This window comes from Peromyscus eremicus, chromosome 17 (assembly GCF_949786415.1).
Source record: "Peromyscus eremicus chromosome 17, PerEre_H2_v1, whole genome shotgun sequence".
Taxonomy (NCBI): Eukaryota; Metazoa; Chordata; class Mammalia; order Rodentia; family Cricetidae; genus Peromyscus; species Peromyscus eremicus.
The window spans coordinates 34,208,412-34,228,034 of NC_081433.1; the positions used below are offsets into that span (position 1 = coordinate 34,208,412).

General features: G+C 37.8%; 1 protein-coding gene across 3 annotated transcripts; it reads right to left on the bottom strand.

Annotated features, from left to right (window-relative positions):
- Positions 1-2,968: 2,968 nt before the first annotated feature.
- LOC131894086 (disintegrin and metalloproteinase domain-containing protein 26A-like) lies at positions 2,969-8,465 on the bottom strand. 3 transcript variants are annotated; one of them, XM_059244243.1, is made up of 4 exons: positions 8,342-8,465; positions 7,141-7,250; positions 5,455-5,528; positions 2,969-5,367 (listed from the first exon to the last, which is right to left on the bottom strand). In XM_059244243.1, the coding sequence occupies exon 4, from the start codon at positions 5,227-5,229 to the stop codon at positions 3,133-3,135; it is 2,097 nt and encodes a 698-aa protein (XP_059100226.1). In that variant the 5' UTR covers positions 5,230-5,367; positions 5,455-5,528; positions 7,141-7,250; positions 8,342-8,465; the 3' UTR covers positions 2,969-3,132. The 3 variants fall into 3 exon arrangements, with proteins under 3 accessions (XP_059100226.1, XP_059100225.1, XP_059100227.1); XM_059244242.1 differs by lacking the exon at positions 5,455-5,528; XM_059244244.1 differs by lacking the exons at positions 5,455-5,528; positions 7,141-7,250.
- Between the last annotated feature and the right edge of the window lie 11,158 nt (positions 8,466-19,623).

Here is a 19,623-nt window from a genome sequence, read left to right on the forward strand (position 1 = left end):
CCCAGACTGAAACCTACAAATGCCACGAGTGATAGTTGTCACAAAACAACATTGAAAATTACTTCTTTAAGAAACAGTTGCACGCCTTTTCCAGTCCAAATCAAGTTCCTCTATTTGCAGGTTCTACTAATGCGGTCTGGTTAAACCAAATGGGATTTGTGGGATCCCTCTCTATAAATAATAAATCAAAGTGGAGTGGTGAACATGTTTTGAAATTTACATGCCAAGTGAAAATGTACACAAATGACCCACTAGTCATTCCTGTGTTTATGGACCACAGACACCAATTCCATTAAAAATAAACTAAATTGCCTTAAAATAGCAAAGTACAAATATGCTAGGACTTTCTTTTACATAGTCTTGAAACTTTAGGATCCTAAAATAATGTAACTCTCTAGAACTTCCTGTGGAGGTTTATGACACTTGCAGTAGTGTTTCTATAGTCAGGACATTACAGCTTAACACATGGGGTAGTTCCAAATGGACTGGAATTATTCTACGAAATTTGCATATTTTGTAGTCTAGATATAACTTGAACATTGAGCTTTTTTTTTTAAAATTAGGTGAAGTTTCAACATTGAACTCTTTCTTTTCAGGTCAAATTTGAACAGTGGGCTCTGCTATCTCAACTGACATTTGGATAATGAGCTATTGTTTTTCAGGTGATGTTTAAAAACTGTCATAATTTTTGCATAGTAATTTTTTCTCATATGAAAGCAAGTAAAAAAAAAAAACCCTAAGTGAGTCAACAAGCTTTGTTTGAGTTATACGTCACTCTCGTTTAACTAAGAGTGGGCTACTGTCAATGTAAATTGCACCAGGCATTGCAATGAGTGACCCTCTTTCTTATGAAAAAACATCATGTCAAAAATTAACTTGAGGAGAAAAGGGTTTATTTCACCTTGCAGCTAGTGGTCCTCAATCCAAGGAAAGTCTGACAGGAGCTCAAGGCAGGGACTTGGAGGCAGGACCTGATGAAGAGGCTTGGATGGAGCACTCTTGATAATTTGTTCTTTATTCTTTAAATTTTATCTTCTTTTCTTATTTTATAATTTAATTTAATTTTACATATCAGCCACAGATTCCCTTGTCCTCCCTCCTCCTGCCCCCCCCCAGCCCACCCCCCAGCCCACCCCTCATTCCCATCTCCTCCAGGGCAAGGACTCCCCTGGGGATTCAGCTCAGCCTGGTAGATTCAGTCGAGGCAGGTCCAGTCCCCTCCTCCCTTCACCCAGGCTGAGTAAAGTGTCCCTGCATAGGCCCCAGGTTCTAAACAGCCAGATCATGCACTAAGGACAGGTTCCGTTCTCCAGGAGTCCAATCGGTGAGAAAGAGGAGGGATTGTGTGATCAAGAATTGTTGAGATCATGATTGGAAAAAGCACAGGGACAAATAGCCAAACTAATGGAAACGCATGAACTATGAACCAATAGCTGAGGAGCCCCCAACTGGATCAGGCCCTCTGAATAAGTGAGACACTTGAACAGTTTGGGAGGCACCCAGGCAGTGATTTGTTCTTAATAGCCTACTAAGCCTGCTTTCTCATAGCAACCAGGACGACCTGACTTACACTCAAAAAGAACTCCCTGCAAGCTAAGGAAACTAGAATGTGAGGTGGTGATGTACCTTTAGTTAGTAAAAGTCAGAAGAATTCTGGTCGGTCAGAACAAAGCCTTATCATAAGTCAGATATGATACACTGAGCGATTTGGCATCTTGGAATTTGTAATTGTTTGCTTTGCATCCCCCAGGTGGTTTATTTAGAAAACTTCAGTGACTGGAATTGGCAGGAGTAAAGGTTCAGCACTGAGAGCTTTCAGTGGGGAGCACCAGGGATAAGAAAGTGAACAGGACAGAAAGCTGGAGCCACAAGGACTACATAAGCTGATGACTCATGCTTGCAAGTTTATTAAGCAGCACTGTTTCATGTACTATTTTCAGTGGGAAACATGCACACAGTCAGCAGAAAACAGTCACAGAATGGGACAGAGTCAGCAGGAAGATTACCAAGCAATGTAGCATTGAGGGAGGAAACCTTCATGGAGAAAATGCCCCTGTAAGATTGGGCTGTAGGCAATCTGTATAACATTTTCTCATTTAGTGATTGATGGCTTAGGGAGGGAGGGTGCCCATTGTGGATGATTCCACCCCTGGATTGTTGGTCCTTGGTTCTATAAGAAAACAGGCTGAGCAAGCCAGGAGGAGCAAGCAAGCAAGTGGCAGCCCATTAATGGCCTCTGCATCAGTTCCTGCCTCCAGGTTCCTGTCCTGTTTCAGTTCCTGTCCTGACTCCCTTAAATGATGGAGAGTGGTAAGGGATGGTAAAGCCAAATAAACACTTTTCCTTTCTTAGTTGATTTGGTCATGATGTCCATTACAGCAACAGCCATCTTCACTAGCAACATCGTGTTGGGAAGTTTTGAAAAATGTGTTAAAATCTCCAGCAGAGTGAGAGCTCCTTGTCAGCAAGCACGTGAGACCAGAGACGATGGCAACCATCACAGGACGCTCCAATCATTCTCTCAGGTTTGCAGTCTCACTCTGGCTCTCTTAGGAGTAGATTTTTGTGGACAGGATTTGCCACGAGGAACCAGTATTTGGAGGCTCCTTCTCTCGATGTGACAAAGAAGAATGAGAAGGGGAGAGGCTTTAGAGCTGAGAAAAACCAAATACAAAACCACAGACAATGGCCAATGGGTTGGACCTATGCTTATGGAAGACAGACACAAATTCCATCAAAAACAAGGCAAAAATTGCTGAAACTAAAGAAAAGTACCTGTTTGGTAGGGCCTCCTTTTATTTGGTGGTGAATGCTTTTGATATTCCAACAAGGGAAGTCTGTAGAACTTCTGGCCTGGGATTTCAGACACACACACACACACACACACACACACACACACACACACACACACACAGAGTGACAGTGATATTCCTATGTTTAGAAGTCTATACACTAATACATGAAGGAATTCTTGTAGGATAAATATTTTTTATTATTTCTTTGGTGTTTTCTTTTTACCTTTGGCATCATCCTTTGCTGGTAAACATTCAAGGTTGAGGTTTTGTTTTTCAGGTGAAATTTTAGCACTGGATGCTGGTTCTGGTTGTGGTGCTGCTTGTCATTTTAGTTTTATTAGTATTCCATCCTCCTATTTATGGCAATTAAGGTAAATACCAAAACCAGTAAAATAATTAAAAAAGCTAGCACATATTTACCCCAATTGGAACCTTTTAATCGTGGAGGTGGTCCACTGTCTATACTACCTCCATAGCCACTAAGTAGACAGTTTGGTGGCTCCGATCTGAAATCACAATGGCAGTGATGTTTATTGTTGCAGACTCCATTGTTATTGCATTCGAATGCTGAACAGTTACTTCCCAAAAAAGACTTATGGACACACTTCCTGTCAATGCACATACGATCTGGACCACAAGGTGTGCCATCTCTCACTGCTCCCATGTCACCTTTGGTTATCCCAAAATGATAGTCCACAGTCCAGCAGGTGACATTATTGAAGTGAGTCCAATGCACTGTTTCATGGTTTTCCTTATGGAGAAGTTCTGCCACATTTTCACACTGGATTCGTCCACAGAGTACATCAGCGCTATTGCATGGTATGTAATTACGGCTATTGTTACCGCAGTTTCCGAAACGGTCACCTCGTCTGTTCATTTCGATGTAGCAAGTATCATCTGCACTCTTGGCTCCATTGCCAAAAATCATTTGACAGTGTTTCTCATGTTTATGACATGTCCTTTTGTAGCAATAACCACCACCACTGCAACGAGTTCCATCCTCCAGGTATACATCTTCTGGACACTCAGCTGAACTTCCATGACACCACTCTGGAAGGTCACATTCATTGCTTTGATATCTACACACTGTGCCTGCTGGCATGAACTTGCAACTTTTGCAACAAAGTCCAAAAGCACATTCAGCATCAGGTTTGAGAACACAGTCTTCACCACAGCATGGATCACTCTGACATGATTCAGAGCTTCCACAGTCACACTCCTCTCCTTCTTCAACTAAACTATTCCCACACCAGGTGAGGTTTGTTGTTACTTCTTTATCTGGAATATTGTATAAACAACTTCTTCTGGTAATCACTGAATACATATTCTCATAACTGCAGTTGCTGAATCTAGGGGAATTAGATTGATATGCAGCCATTATGCAGCTTGATAACCCACAAGTACAGTAATTCTCATCATGAGGCATACCCAAATTATGACCCATCTCATGTGCTATAATGAATGCCATGTCTTGAAATGAATTTGTCATAAAACTGTTCACTGCACAATTAATAGCTATGCAAACTGTACCTACATAAGCGAGCCCTAAATGCTGACCATATCCTTGCCTGGCAAAAAGATGTGCAATATCATTTCTAATGCGATTGTCAATGTTACTCATCTTCCAAGTGCAGAAATTAGATAGGACTTTATCTATGGATTCTGTTACATCGACATGGTTTTTTTGAGTCCAAACTTCCAGTGTAGTTAAAACCACCTCAATATCTATTTGAAGATAATAACCATTTATTCCATTGACAACTTGCAATATTTCCTGCATACAAGCTGTGACATTATTATTTTTATAAACATATCGTTTATTATCTACTGCCACATAATATTCAAGATACCTATGGTGGGTCCACCAATTTTCATATTGGCTTTGCATAAGTGTGGAGTCTTTGCTTTCTTGAATCTTCATTTGTCGTGCTATCTCTTCTTCTGTTAACCCACATCTCATAGAAAATGATTCTGAGTCCTCACTGTCTATTTTGTATACCAGATGTTCAAATGTGGATGTTTGGTTCTTGGGCATGATTTCATAAACTGTGCCATTTATCTCTATTATGCCTTGCAAACTCCCAAAACAGGTGTTAATAATGAGCGTGGATTCAGGTTCTCCATCTACATAGCCATGGTAGTAGCAGTCTTTCTGCACAAAAGGCTGTTCTTCAAGGAGATCACCTTTGTTATTGTATGTGAACAGTAGGAAGTTCCTGGATATGAAGTATTTTGTGGGTTTCATGGTGATAATGTGTCTCTCTCCTCCAAAGCGCAGGCTATAAGAGAGCCAGTCTGGGGAAATATCATGTGTACTAGGGTCAGTGACCCTCAAGGGTATCACTACTTCTGGAGGGCTACTGTACCTAGCATGTGCAGTTGGTGACCATACAGAGAGTAAGAGCAACATCCACAGGCAGAGCTGAAGGAGCATGATTCTCTCATGGACCAGGGCCTCACCCACAGACACCAGAGGAATTTGCTCTCTTAGTCCTCACTTTGTCTGGTTGCATGCAGCACTGGTCTTTAATGGTGTGTCTTCTGACAGAATTGATCAATCAGAGCATCAAGACTAAAGGAAATAGTTAAACAAAGGGCAAATATAAGTAAATCATGATGAAGTCAGGTTAGAAAATAAAATAGCAAAAATTGGGCTTACATCAATTTATATTCCAAGGTGTGTCAACAGTGTTCATGGATTTTCTGTTTGATTGTGGTAAAGTATACTTGTTCCTGTGCAAATTGATTTCTAATTTACTCCCAGCTTTTAATAACTTACCCTCTTCTCCACATTGTTTCTGAATGTTTTCATTTCAACTTTCCCTCAACAGCCGTGAAAGATATCATAAACTGAAAATTAACATTATATTTGCTTTCATAGTTAAATGATAGTAATTTAAATTATAAAACTTCTGGAAGGCTACTGTATTTAGCATGTCCATCTGGGAACCATGTGAGACAAAAAGCATCATCCACAGCCGGGGCTGAAGAACTATGATCCCCTGATGGACCAGGGTCTCACCCACAGTCATTGTGTCTATTAGAGAGCAAAGGAGAAGGCCTGGCCCTTCTAATCCTCCATTTGTCTGGTTGCATGCATCACTGACCCTCTGTGAAATGTGTTCTGGCAGAGCATCAGAGCACAGGACTAAAAAAAATAGGGAAAAGAAGGGCAGACATCACCATACAAAAATCAGAATCAAGTCAGTTTAGAGAAGAAAGAGCAGAGAATGGGCTAAAATCAAAATTCTAAGGTGTACATCCTCAACACTGTGTTTGGTATTTTTTGTCTTTAATTGTGGTAAGGTACACATTGTCCCTGTACAAGTATATCTAATATACTCCCAGCTCTTAGTAATACACTCATAATTTTTAATAACTTGCTCTCATTTTCACATTGTTTCTGGATATTTTAATTTTCAACTTTTCTTCAACAGCAACTGTAGATTTCCTTAGCTAAGAAATAAGATTGTCTTTGACTTCATGTATATATATGTATGTATAAATTGTAAACTTCCTCAAACACTGTCCTGCTCATTGAATACACTTGCATGTTCCTTTCTACCCTTTTCTTGTCTTTGCTGTGGGTGGCAGAAACTTCTCTCAGACCCAGAATTATTCTCATTTTTATTTTCCATTTTTTCAAAATATTGTTGCATGTGATTGTATACAGCAGGGTGAATGAGAACCCTGTGTGCATGTTAATATATCTTTGGAGGTCACAGTTCATCCTGGCTAGTGAGTCCTCAGAAGACATACATGTGGTTTGTGCAATTAATTCTAAAGTTTAGTATTTTATTTTTTATTGGTTGGTTATTTGTTTGCTTGTATTTATATAAGCAAGTGTGTGTATGTACGTGTGTGTGTGCACGCACATGCGCGTGCGTGCGTGTGCATGCGTGTGTATTTGTGTTTGTGTGTGTGTGTGTGTTTATAGAAGCCAAGAATTAGCCTTGGATATCATTCCTTATCCACCTTGGCTTTTGACACAGAGTTGGACATGAGCATAGTGTTCATTAGAGAAGGAAGAATGACTGGCAGTAAGCCTTAGCAACCTATATATTTCTGCCTCCTTGTTGCTGGTATTACAAGTATAGGCCACCAGCCTGATTTTTTATATAGGTTTCAGGGACTCATTCTCATGTCTGTATATTCTTGGAACATTCACTTTACCAAATGAGCAATATCTCTTGTCTGGTACCATCATCTTTACTGTATTATTCTCCTGAAAAATTAGTTAAGGAATAATATGCTTGATCAAAGAGTGCTAAGAGCCTACATAAGAAAAAGCATCCATAAAAGACATTTAAGGAGAGCAGTATGAAACCATGATTAAAACCCTGACATGTCATCATAGAGCCTTCATCCGGTGACTGATGGAAACAGATGCAGAGATCCAGGCCAGGCACCAGGCTGAGCTCCGGGAATCCAATCCAATGAGAGAGAGGAGGAATTCTGTGGGCAGGGGACATCGAGATCATGATGGGAAAACATGCAGAGATGACCACCCACACTAGTGGAAACCCATGAACTATGGACTAATACCCGTGGAGCCCCCATAGGACTAGACTAGGACCTCTGGATACAGGAGACAGTTGTTTAGCTTGAACTGTTTGGGGGACCCCCAAGCCAGGGGATCAGCATCTATCCCTGGTGCATGGGCAGGCTTTTTGGAGTCCAGTGCCTAGGGTGTGACACCTTGCACAGCCTTGTTGTAGGGGGAAGGGGCTTGGACCTGCCTCAGCTGAGTGTGCCAGGCTCTGCTGACTCCCCATGGAAGAGCCTGACTTGGGAAATGTGGGGATAGGGTGTGGGTTGGGGGAAAGGCTAGGGGATGGGAAGAGGGAAGAGGAGGGGATCTATGGTAGGTATGTAAAGTGAATAGAACATTTCTTAATAATAATAATAATAATAATAATAATAATAATAATAATAAACCGAAACCTTGACATGTTGATTACTATCCAAAAATACTTTGATTTAGGTTTGATAATTATCACAGAAAGTGTATGTCTGGTGTAAAGAAAAGAATTGTTTATTAAAAACGCACCATTGTTGTGATTGTACCAAGAAAAATATGTCAGAATCAATGACTAAAACTATAGTAGTAGATAGGTTAAAAACAAAATTTAGAGAATAATTGAGCAAGTTGAACCTTGCGTTTATTAAATTACTATATAAAATGATTCTAGCATCCAGAACTCTAGAGAAATGATATATTCTTTTCATCCAAAATTTGGTACAAATATAACAATCTAAATTTCATGTTAGCTCTCAGATATCATCTTTTACCTGAAGTTATTTTCTCCCCTGAACTTCAAATCATCAATAGCTAGCCAACTTACCACCAAAGCACTCTATAATTTAGGATGCATTGAATCACATCAAAATCTCTAGAATCTCCATAATAAAATAGAAGGGAGTGGAAATATTTAAAGGAAATTTCATCCCCAATTATGGACAATTGTCCAGGAATTGAGGGATGTATGCATTGACCTCCTAATTATTTGTGCTTCTGTCCCTTACTGAATCTTCCAAAGACTCACCATCAGGTGAAGTGATGTCTGTGTTCCTTTCTGGCTATGATCTTGCTCATAAAACATCTTTAAAACCCATTTTAGGAACAAAGTTTTTGTTGGAGAATGCACAAGGGGATATAAATCCTTTATTTGTCACCTATGGAGTAAGTTCTAGATTCATGAGCCTAGCAACAGGAGCCTCTCATTTAACGGAACCTGGCAACTGGTGAAGTTCTTCCCAGTGTTACCTCTACCACTTCAACCAAAGTTATTTGGATTTGCTCTTCCACATTAATAAGTCTCACTTCCTTCCTGTCCTATGTTATGCTCCAGTATCTCCAGCTTGAATAAATCTCCTTTCCTAACTTATAGGCTTCCCCACACACTGTAAAATCAGTGGAACATTTTGTTCATATTGTAATCATGCACCTATTTATTTACTCTGTATTAACTCTAATAAGGAATGCTCAAAGCACTTCACATTCTAGAGAATAATTCCACCCCTTTTAAAAATACTCTTAAGGAAACAAAGTTCTGCCATTAGTTATATCTTCCTGTGGTCAATGAGTATCATAGAGACAGAGAACAAACACCTGAACATGTAGAGTCACGTCTACTTCACACAATGGTTACTAAACTAATGCATGGAATGAATTTAGGAGGGGTGAGGAACAGTGTAGGGTGAATTTCTTTAGCAGTGAACTAGCTGATAATTGATTAAAAAAAACAAACAAACATCAATCTGAGAGCCATGCATTTCATAGGTTGATTAAGGTAAACGGTGGGACCATGTTTAATTGCTGATGAAGATTGCTAATATTTGGGGACTTGGTGACCTACCGGTGTGCTTCACTGATGCTTCCATCTTTTTTATTATGATTTTCTTTTTTTTTTTAAATGTATCTGGTAGGGTGCAGATTTTTTTTAACTATGAAGCATTAAGGATTTTACATGCTGGGAATGTTCTGGGGGACACAAATGTTTCCAAAACCAAGAGAGAGTAAGTAGATGCTTCGTTTCTAAAGGTCTGTTTGTGAATAAATCTGCCAGCATGGTGGCTGCTCAAACTTGGAAGTGGACATTGTCATAGTACCACATGTTATATAATACCAGGGCTGCCCAGTACAGCTCCAGCTACTTGGGAGAGTCTACTGCAGTCAGCGTCACTCTATGAGTCTCCCAATGTGACAGAGCCTGTGGACTTACTCCATTTTTTTCTCCTCCCAGACTCATCCCTTCCTCCGACCCACCTAACTTCATGTTCTTTTTCTCTTTTAAAACAAAAGAAAGCAGAACAATAAAAGTGAAACTCAAATAAAATGACACCAAAAACCTGGAGTCTGCTTTCTGCTTTCCATACTACGTGTGATCATTGTGTCTGCCATGGAGTGAGTCTGTGAGTGTGGTTGACTTACCTAATTTCACTCTATTGAAGAAAATTAATTTTTTTTTGTCTCCCAGCAATTTTCACTTGCAAATAACTATATGGCTTGGAGTGGGTGTGAATTTTTTTAATACAATATATTTTGATCATGTTTATCAGGAGTGCCACTTTATGCCCAGTTCTTCTTCTTCTTATTGAGATTCTGTCTGGTTTGAGCTTGTGCTGGCCCTTTCTCTCACCATTTCTGTGAGCTCATATATCTATATATCTATATATCTATATCTATCTATCTATCTATCTATCTATATATATATATATATATATATATATATATCTGTCCTACTGTATCAGAAAAATGCGGCTTCCTTAAACTCATCACCTCTGGCTCATAGCCTCTTTTATTCATGTTTCTACAGTGATCTCTGAGCCTTCAGAGGAGAGGTTTGATAATGAAATTCCATTTAATGCTGAGCACTCCAAAGTCTCCCACTTTCTACATATTGTCCAGTTTAATTCTGTCTGTGATTTACTGTTCACTACATCTTATATACTGGTGAGAAAAAATGGTCGGGACATGTTTATTTATCATCTAAGATTGGTAATGTCTGGGACCTTGGTGAATTGTCCATATGCTTCATCCACCCTTCCACCCTTTTTATTCTTTTTTTTCCTTGAGAATTATTTACTTTATATTTTATTACATTCTTTTCCATCCTACAACTCTTCCTGGATCCATTGCCACCTGGCATATCAATCAACTTCATATTCTTTCTCTGTCTTAAAACAAAACAAAAGCAAAACAAAAAGTAGCACCACCCTCCAAAAAGAAGAAGACGCCAAAATACCTGGAGTCCAATTAGTGTTTTTTAATTACATGTGATTATTGTGTCTGCCCAGAATGAATGAGTGAGTTTGATATATCTAGTTTCACTCCACTGAAGAAAATCAATTTTTCCTTTCCTGGCAATTATCACTTGAGAATTCATTCTAGCTAGGACTAGGCTTTTTAAACATCTTTATTTTTTTTGTGGGAAGGTGAGGGTATTTTTCTTTATATAATTATATTTTGAACATGTTTCCTAGGGGTGGTACTTCATGCCCAGTTCTCATTCTTGTTGGTATTCTATATGGATTAAGCTTGTACAGGACTTATTCTCACCTTTTTTTGGAGTTAATATGTCTATCTGTCCTACTGGGTCTGGAAAATGCTGTTTTCTTCGTCATCCGTTGTCTCTTGCTTTCAGAATCTTTCCATTCCCTTTCCTACAATAATCTCTTGAGCCTTGAGGGGAGGGTTTTGATAAAGACATCCCATTTAGGGCTGAACACTCCAAAGTCTCTCACTTTCTGCATATTGTTCAGTTTTCCTCTTTGTGATATTTACTATCCACTGCCTGAAGAAGCTTCTTTGATGAGAGTTGTGTGACACTCTGATCTACAGGTATAGCATTATGTCATTAGGAGTCATTTTATTATAATAGTCATCAAGTGGAAAGGTGGTTATAAGTTTCTATCTATACCACATGACTCACCTACTCCAAACATAAACAATATCAAGTATGGGCTCCATATCATGGAGAGTAACACAAATCTCTAATCAAAAGGGAATTGGTGAATTCCAGAATATTCTCATTAATATTTGCACATTTCCACTAATGCACTGGTGTGCATATCTTGTAAGCAGGTCATTCCTACAGTTTGGTATAGCTATGTTATAGCTGGATTAGATTGATGATTACTTCTCTGCTCTTGAATCATATATGACACCTTTAATAGCATATATATGAAATCTTTTAGTATGTGTGAAGTCTCCAGTTTATTCTCATCTAGATTTCTCCATGTTATGTGCCATAAGCATGTGTTATCATCATCAATGGTGTCTTACCTTTAGTTGTTTGGGTAAGTAATAGCATTGACAATATCCTGTAGTGATCGGTTGTCCATGCGACCACTTGGACAACAAGTCAAAAAGACGTAGTCCTTTCTGGGAAATGGAGGTTTTGTTTGGTGACGTAAGGTATGTAGTTGTGGCATAGGCTCCCCCATTATAATCATGGTTACCTTTAAATTATTCTTTTGTTATGTATATATTTTAGAATGCTTCTGCAGTAGTAGGTTTTCATGTGGCATTTCTAATGGCCTTATTGTTAGTTAGCCCTCTCTTTATTCCTAGCTTTTCCATGTACTCCCGTTACTCATCCCCATTATCATTCTGTTCTAATTTCCCTTTTATTCATTTATAACTCTATATTCTATATATCCTTGCTGATATATATTAACCCCTGATCCCTTACTAGCCACATAACTTCTGAGTGTATTATAATTGAAACACACATATCTAAACTATAAATCGTAACAGCCACACTTAAGAGAAACATGCAATGCTTGTCTTAATTGGTCTGACTCACCTTCCTTGTTATGATTGTTTTTAGCCCCATAAATATACCTTCCAAGTCCATTTATCTTAATAGCTGAGTGATAGTCCATTGTGTAAAATTACCATATTTTTATTATCTTTTTATCAACTGGTGTTCATCTGTACTGCTTTCCATTTCTGGTTATTATCTATTGATCAGCTAGAAACAAAGATGGATAATTATTTCTATAGTCAGGTGTAGAGTCTTTAAGGTATGTACTTAAGATACAGATAAATCTTATGATAAATCTATTTTCCTGTTTTTGAGGAATATCTACACTGAATTGCAGAGTGGCTTCCCAGCTTGCACCCTCACCAGCAATTAATAACTGTTCCCCAGGAGGTACATCCTAGCCAGCATATCATGTCTGTTTTTGTATTAATTTTGCCATTGTAACTGGAATAAAATGAACTTCCAAAGTTACTTTAATTATTTGCTAAATAAATTTTTATATATCTGGAAGCTTGGTACATTTTAATGTTTTTCCTTGACCCTTCCTTCTTATTTCTGTATCTGTACTAAGCCCTGTGGTAGAATATTATTTTAAGGTGTGTTACTTTTGTTTATGCTTCATTTGTTTAACTCAGTGAAACTGTGTTACCTTGCCTGTCTAAAACACCTTATGTTCTAATAAAGAATAGAACAGTCAATAACAAAGCAGGAGACAGGATGGGGGGGGGGTTCGCAGGCAGAGAGAATATATAGAAGGAGAAATCTGGGAGGAGAAAAAATAAAGTAACAAGGAGAGGATGAGTCCAGGGTTCAGCCACCCAGCCTCCCAGCCAGCCATGGAGTAAGAAGTAAATAAAGGCATATAGGAATAGAAAAAGATAAAAGCCCAGAGGCAAAAGATAGACAGGATAATTTAAAGTTAAGAAAAGCTGACAAGAAATAAGCCAAGCTAAGGCCAGGCATTTCTAAGTAATAAGACTCTGTGTGTGCATTAATTTGGGAGCTGGGTGGTGGGCACCCCAAAAGACAAAAGAGCCAAAAGAGCAAAGAGTAAAAAGAGCAAAAACCATCCAACAACATTTTGGTGCCCAACATGGGGCTAGAGTAAGAGAAAAACCAACAACATTTTGGCGTATCAACATGGAGCCCGTATTTCCATGTAGGGCCTGAGAAAACTAAAAAGAAAAAAGAAGATATGGCTCCTTTAAGAGTTTCTACCAGTTTCTGCCAGACAATGAGCCCTTGAGTAGCTAGCACATTAATTAGGAACAAAAAAAAAAAAAAAACTAAGTAAAAATGTCTACCACAGTGCAAGCCTTGGCATTCTAGAGCTCTAGGAAGGTTGAATGTATTTTTTGATCAAACATCTCCAACCTGGCTTTGAGTTTTAGGCTTGGCTTACATGAACTCAGAAGCAAAGCCAACCAATAGAGCTGTGCTCAGAGGACCTGGCTGTAGCATAGCAGTTTACAGTTTGCTCACATAATCAAATAAGACTAGAGATATGCAGTAAAAGAGATCCAGATGGAAAAAAAAATCTCTAAACAGGTTATAATATGTTTAACAATGTGCATAGGCTTAAGAAAATAAAAATGGTATAGTTATAGAAAAAATGAATGACTGAAAAATAAAGTCTTTATTTATTTTTAACAAACCCAATTACTTCCTTCAAATCACATGAGACCTCTGCCACCCACCCACAAAGCAATCTCTATATTCCTAAGGTGAAATAGATGGGGCTGGCAGGTAGAGAGAATATATAGAAGGAGAAAACTGGGAAAAGAAGAAAGAGCAAGAGAACAAAGGGAAGAGGATGCTAGGGGTCAGCCACCCAGCTGCACAGTCATCCATGGAGTAAGAGAAAATTTAAGGTATGCAGAAGTAGGAAAAGGTAAAAGCCTAGAGGCAAAAGGTAGACAGGATAAGTTAAGAAAAGCTGGCTAGAAATAAGTCAAGCTAAGGCTTGACATTTATAATTAAGAATAAGCCTCCATATGTGATTTATTTGGGAGCTGGGTTGCAGGTCCCCAAAAAGAGCAAGAACCACCAACAATACCCAACAAAACAAACATTGCATTTTTTTTCTGCTTTGTGGATGGTATCTTTTAAACTTTAGCAGTGTTTGTTTTATTTGGACTTTCCACATAAGTTAGGTAGTTAATAAAAGTTCAAGGAGGATAAAGAGGGGATCTTCCAAGGAAGGGGGAATAGAACACATTGCTAAAAAAGGATAAAGAGGAAATCAGATAGAAAGGAAGAATTGGGGAGAATGATGGGAAGACAGGGTATTGGGGTGAATATGCGGAGGGATAAATATAACTGAAGGCATTTTAAAAATTCACACAGAAACCAACTATGGAAGCATCTTAAATTTGTACATATACAAATGGAATTTAAGTGGAGTAATTGTATAATAAAGAATGCAATTTCTGAAATAGACATTTTATCTTTCCAAATTACAATCCCAACACCAAGAATGAATTATGTCTTTTTGAATTCTTGCCTTAAAACCACCCCCACCCCCAGTATTGTAGGCTATTGGATTTGAAGTCTATTTTGTCAGATATAAAAATGGCTACACTAACTTTCTATTTAGATCCATTAGTTTAGAGTAATTTTTTTCCATTCTTTTACCCAGAGGCAATCTCTAACCTTTATGTGAAGGTGTGTTTCTTGGAAGTAGTAGAAGGATGGGTCTTGTTTTCACATCCACTGTTTTAGTCTGCATTTTTTTATTGGGGAATTCAGACCATTGATACTGAGAGCTATCTAATGAGCAGTGTTTGTTGATTCCTGTTATTTTGCTGATGTTGTGTGTGTGTATTTCTTTCTTCTGATTTGATGGTCTCAGGTTACTTATTTCCTTGCGTGTGGTTTTACCTCTTTTGGTAGGAGTTTTCCTTCTAATGCCTTCGGTAGGGTCATGTTTATAAATAGATACTGCTTAAATTTGGTTTAACCATAGAATGTTTTATTTTCTCTATCTATTGTGATTGGAAGTTTTGCTGGGAATAGTAGTCTGGACTGATGTCTGTGATCTATTAGAGTCTGTAGAAGAGATTTTAAGTCCCATGGAAATTGCAGTACTAGAGTGGGTATATTGTGTAAAACTTAGCCCTCCATAATGGAAAAGTCCAGAAAACATGCCCTTTACTAATTCTATAAGATGAAAATGATGAAAGGGGCATCAGCACATTTGAAGAGTTTTGTTGTCATGCTTTTCCATGCGCCAGACCTTAGGGTTGGTGATGCTACACAGCTGAATGAATTAAATGCAATGGATTTACTTGGGCTCCCAAGTAGCAGGGGACAGGCAGAAGCACTGAGTTGCCAAAGGCAAGATGATTGTAGTTATTTTAATTGGTATCATAGACAAAGCAATGTTCATAATGGCCTAAGCATAATGGTCAGCATAGGCAAAGTAAATTTTATGGTGGCATGACTTGTATGGACCTTTGGTAATGACTAATCAATCATGGTGTTTCGAGGCCTGAGATAGATAAGAAACTTACTGAATTTTTGTTTGATCTATATAAGCAGAAACATTCTCAAACAAATGAGACAAAGGTTGCATTGGATTGTGGTAAAAGGGAATCTTGGCCCAGGAATCCATTTCCAGATGAGCTAGTTTGCAGACCCAGAACCCCTTGAATGAAGGGGTGGCCAGGTTCCCCCAAGGAAAGACCTTGATAAAACTACTGAAAAATTTTAATGTTAGCCTTTCTCCAGTCCTTCCCCAGAAGGATCTATGGTCTTTCACAATGGTAACTATACACTGTGGGGGAAGGAAACAATTAGACTTTCCAAGATCTTTGAATACTGGTTCTGAACTGATACTAATTCCAAGAGATCCCGATAAGCATTTTGGTCCTCCACTTAAAGTAGGGTTTTATGGAGGTCAGGTGATTAACAGAGTTTTGTCTGATATTTGGCTCACAGTACGCCAAACATTAGGAGAAGTTCGGGGATTCCTGGAAAGGAGAGCAAGGAGGGATTGTAAGAGTCAGAGGGTTCTAGACACCACAAAAAGCAACCCAAAGAATCAATGAACCAGGGTCATAGGCACTAACAGAGACTCAGCCAACAATTAGGGAGCCTGTCTGGGTCTGACTTAAGTCCTCCGCACATGTTATGGCTGTGTACCTTGGTGTTCCTGTGGAACTCTTAACAGTGACAGTGGAGGCTGTCCTGACTATTTTACCTGCCCTTGTACCTTTTTCTCCTACTGGGTTGCTTTGTCCACCCTTAATAGGAGGTGATGTGCCTACTTTTATTATAACTTGACATGCACATTTGGTTGCTATCCCTGGGAGGCTTCCCTTTTCTGAAGGGAAATGGATGAGGAGAGGCTGTGGGGAGGGGGAACTGGTAGGAGAGGAGGGACGGGAAACCACAGCTGAGATGCCATATATGAGAAAAGAATAAATTGTCTTTTTTTAAAAGAGAACTATTTATTTAAAAAGTTTGACAAAACTTTAGCAAAACTCACAAAAAAAAAGACAGCAAAGATATAAGTTAATAAAAGGAAAGTTCAAAAGATCACATTAAAACAGACACTGAGGAAATTCATGCACTCATAAGAATTCTTTAAAAATTTACATTCTATCAAACCAGAACACCTGAAAACATAAATAAAAATAAATAACAAATAAATTTCTAGATGTATACAACTGAAGTTGAATCAAGATAAAGTATAATTTGAATGGACTCATATGACCGAATGAGTTAAAGCACTAGTAGAAGTCTCATAATACAGACTGGCAGGTAATGTTTAATATATTTTTATATATACTTACATATATGTACATAATGAAACTTAATTTAAAAAGAGGCTATTAATTTGAAATGTGGAGTATATGGGAGGGCTTAAGGGAAAAACAGAAAGGGAGAAATGTTGAAAGCATAATCTTAAAAACTTTAAAATACAAAAAAAATCTAAAAAAATACATAGATTCAGATGGATTCTATGAAAACTTTAAAGGTCTGACATCTAAGGACTAACATCAATACTTCCAAAACTATTCTGCAACATAGAAAAACAAGCAACATTTTTGATTTCCATTCCAAAAACCAGGTAAAGCCCCAACAAAAAGAAAATAATACGCCAGTACCTTTGATAAATATAGGCACAAATCTTTCAATAAAATCCTTGCAAACCAAATGTAAGAAGTATTATCCAGTATGATCAAATAAGATTTATCCCAAAGATAACAGGGATAGTTCAACATAGACTAAAGGACAGAAATCTACTGATCATCTCATTAGGAATAGAAAAGGTCTATGACAAAATCCAAGATTCATCTGTGTCAAAAGTCTGACCCACTGTCTTTCTCTGAACTTAAATAAAACTGCATTCACATACACAAATCCATGAATAGACACTCATTCATAGAATAATTAAAACTAAAGCAAATTTGAACATTAAAAGATTTATATAGCAAAGTTATGTTGACTTGAAGATATAAAGGAAGTATAAATACATTTCTACATAAATTAAAACAAATATAATTCATCTCAACAGTCCTCCCTTCCAAGAAATGCTAAGTGCAATTATTTACTCCAAGCAAAAAACCCAAGAAATTAACAATAAATACTGAAGGTGTAAAATTGACATGTAACAATTAGTGTCCTCAAGAATTGACATGGTATTCATGAGATAAAAGATACTTTTATTTTTAGAAGACAGACTAAACATATGTATGCATATATATACACACATAGGTATATATACATGTATAAACATAACTATGTTTGTAGTAATTATAACAATATTTAACATACAGGAAGTATGAAAATATATAAATTAACATACCATGTTTAAACCCAAGGGAGGGGTAGAATTAATAAAAGCGAATTTCTTATACCCTCAAGATAACTTCTTAGTGCAAAATGCACTGTTGTAACCATAAACTGTTCCTTGTGAAAATTTTGATAATCCCAAAGAAAAATACTTTCATAGAAATAAACAATTGCATATGAAGGGAGATATACTTCATAAAAATATCAATATTCTAGTTCATATGCAAATTAAACACAAAATTATTAGTGGAAGCAAATCTAAATCTCCAAACAAAGTAAATAATAGATTCATAAGAAAACATTACAGAAGATCATTAAAAATATCACATTTCTGAAATGATAAAATTTATAAAATTCTATCCAGACCAGATAAAAATGTAAAAGAAAAACAAAAGTTTAAAAAGTAATAAAAGGATAGTAAATAGCACAAGTTTAATTCATACTACAGGAATACAAAAACCCATTAGAGACTACAAGAAACAATTATGTAACAATAAATTACAAAAGCCAGTAGAATTGAGCAAGATATTGGGTGTAGAAAGAGTTAACAGCATGACTGTTGTAGTAAGACAGTGTCTCCATCAAGTCAGCTCAGGAGCTAATGACGTTACATCTTCAGTTTTCATTCCTATAAAGAATTTATTCTGTACGTTTAGTTGTTTAATTATTATGTGGCGAGGGGACTTTTTTGGGGGGTCTGGTCTGTTTGGTGTTCTATAGGCTTCTTGTATCTTCATAGGCATTTCCTTCTTTAAGTTGGGAAAGTTTTCTTCTATGATCTTGTTGAATATATTTTCTGTGCCTTTGAGTTGGTATTCTTCTCTTTCCTCTATCTCTATTATTCATAGGTTTGGTCTTTTCATGGTGTCTCAAATTTCCTGGACATTTTGGGTCATGACTTTGTTGGTTTTAGTGTTTTCTTTGACTGATGAATCTATTTCTTCTACCGTATCTTCAACACCAGAGATCCTCTCTTCCATCTCTTGCATTCTGTTGGTTATACTTGCATCTGAAGTTCCTGATCGTTTACTCAGATTTTCTATTTCCAGCATTCCCTCTGTTAGTGTCTTCTTCATTTTTTCCTATTTCCCCTTTCAGGTCTTGGACTGTTTGCTTCATCTGTTTCATTGCTTTTTCATGATTTTCTTTCAGGGATTTATTGTTTTATTCTGCTTTATTTGTCCTTTCCTCTAGTTTTTTATAGTGTTCTTCCCATTTTTTGTTTGTCTTTTCCTCAATTTCATTTTCGTGAGTGGGGGTAATGAAGGGCAAGGTTCGAGGGAAAGAGAGCTTAGGGGAGTGGGAGATCTCATTTGGATCAAGAACAGAGAGGGAGAACAAGAAATAAGAGACCATGATAAATGTAGACCACATGAGAATAGGAAGAAGCAAAGTGCTAGAGAGGTCCACAGAAATCTGCAAAGATACCTCCACAAAAGACTACTGGCAATGGTTGAGAGAAAGCCCGAACTGACCTACTCTGGTGATGGGATGGCCAAACACCCTAATTGTTGTGCTAGAAATCTCATCCAGTGACTGAGGGAACCAGATGCAGAGATCCATGGCCAGGCCCCAGGTGGAGCTCCAGGAGTCCAATTGGTGAGAAAGAGGAGGGTTTGTATGAGCGAGAATTGTTGAGACGAAGATTGGAAAAAGCACAGGGACAAATAGCCAAAGGAATGGAAACACATGAACCAATAGCTGAGGAGCCCCCAACTGGATCAGGCCCTCTGGATAAGTGAGACAGTTGATTAGCT

Bases quoted from the DNA above. Each gene is read 5' to 3' on its own strand.
- LOC131894086 (XM_059244244.1), bottom strand. From the start codon at position 5,229: ATGCTCCTTCAGCTCTGCCTGTGGATGTTGCTCTTACTCTCTGTATGG.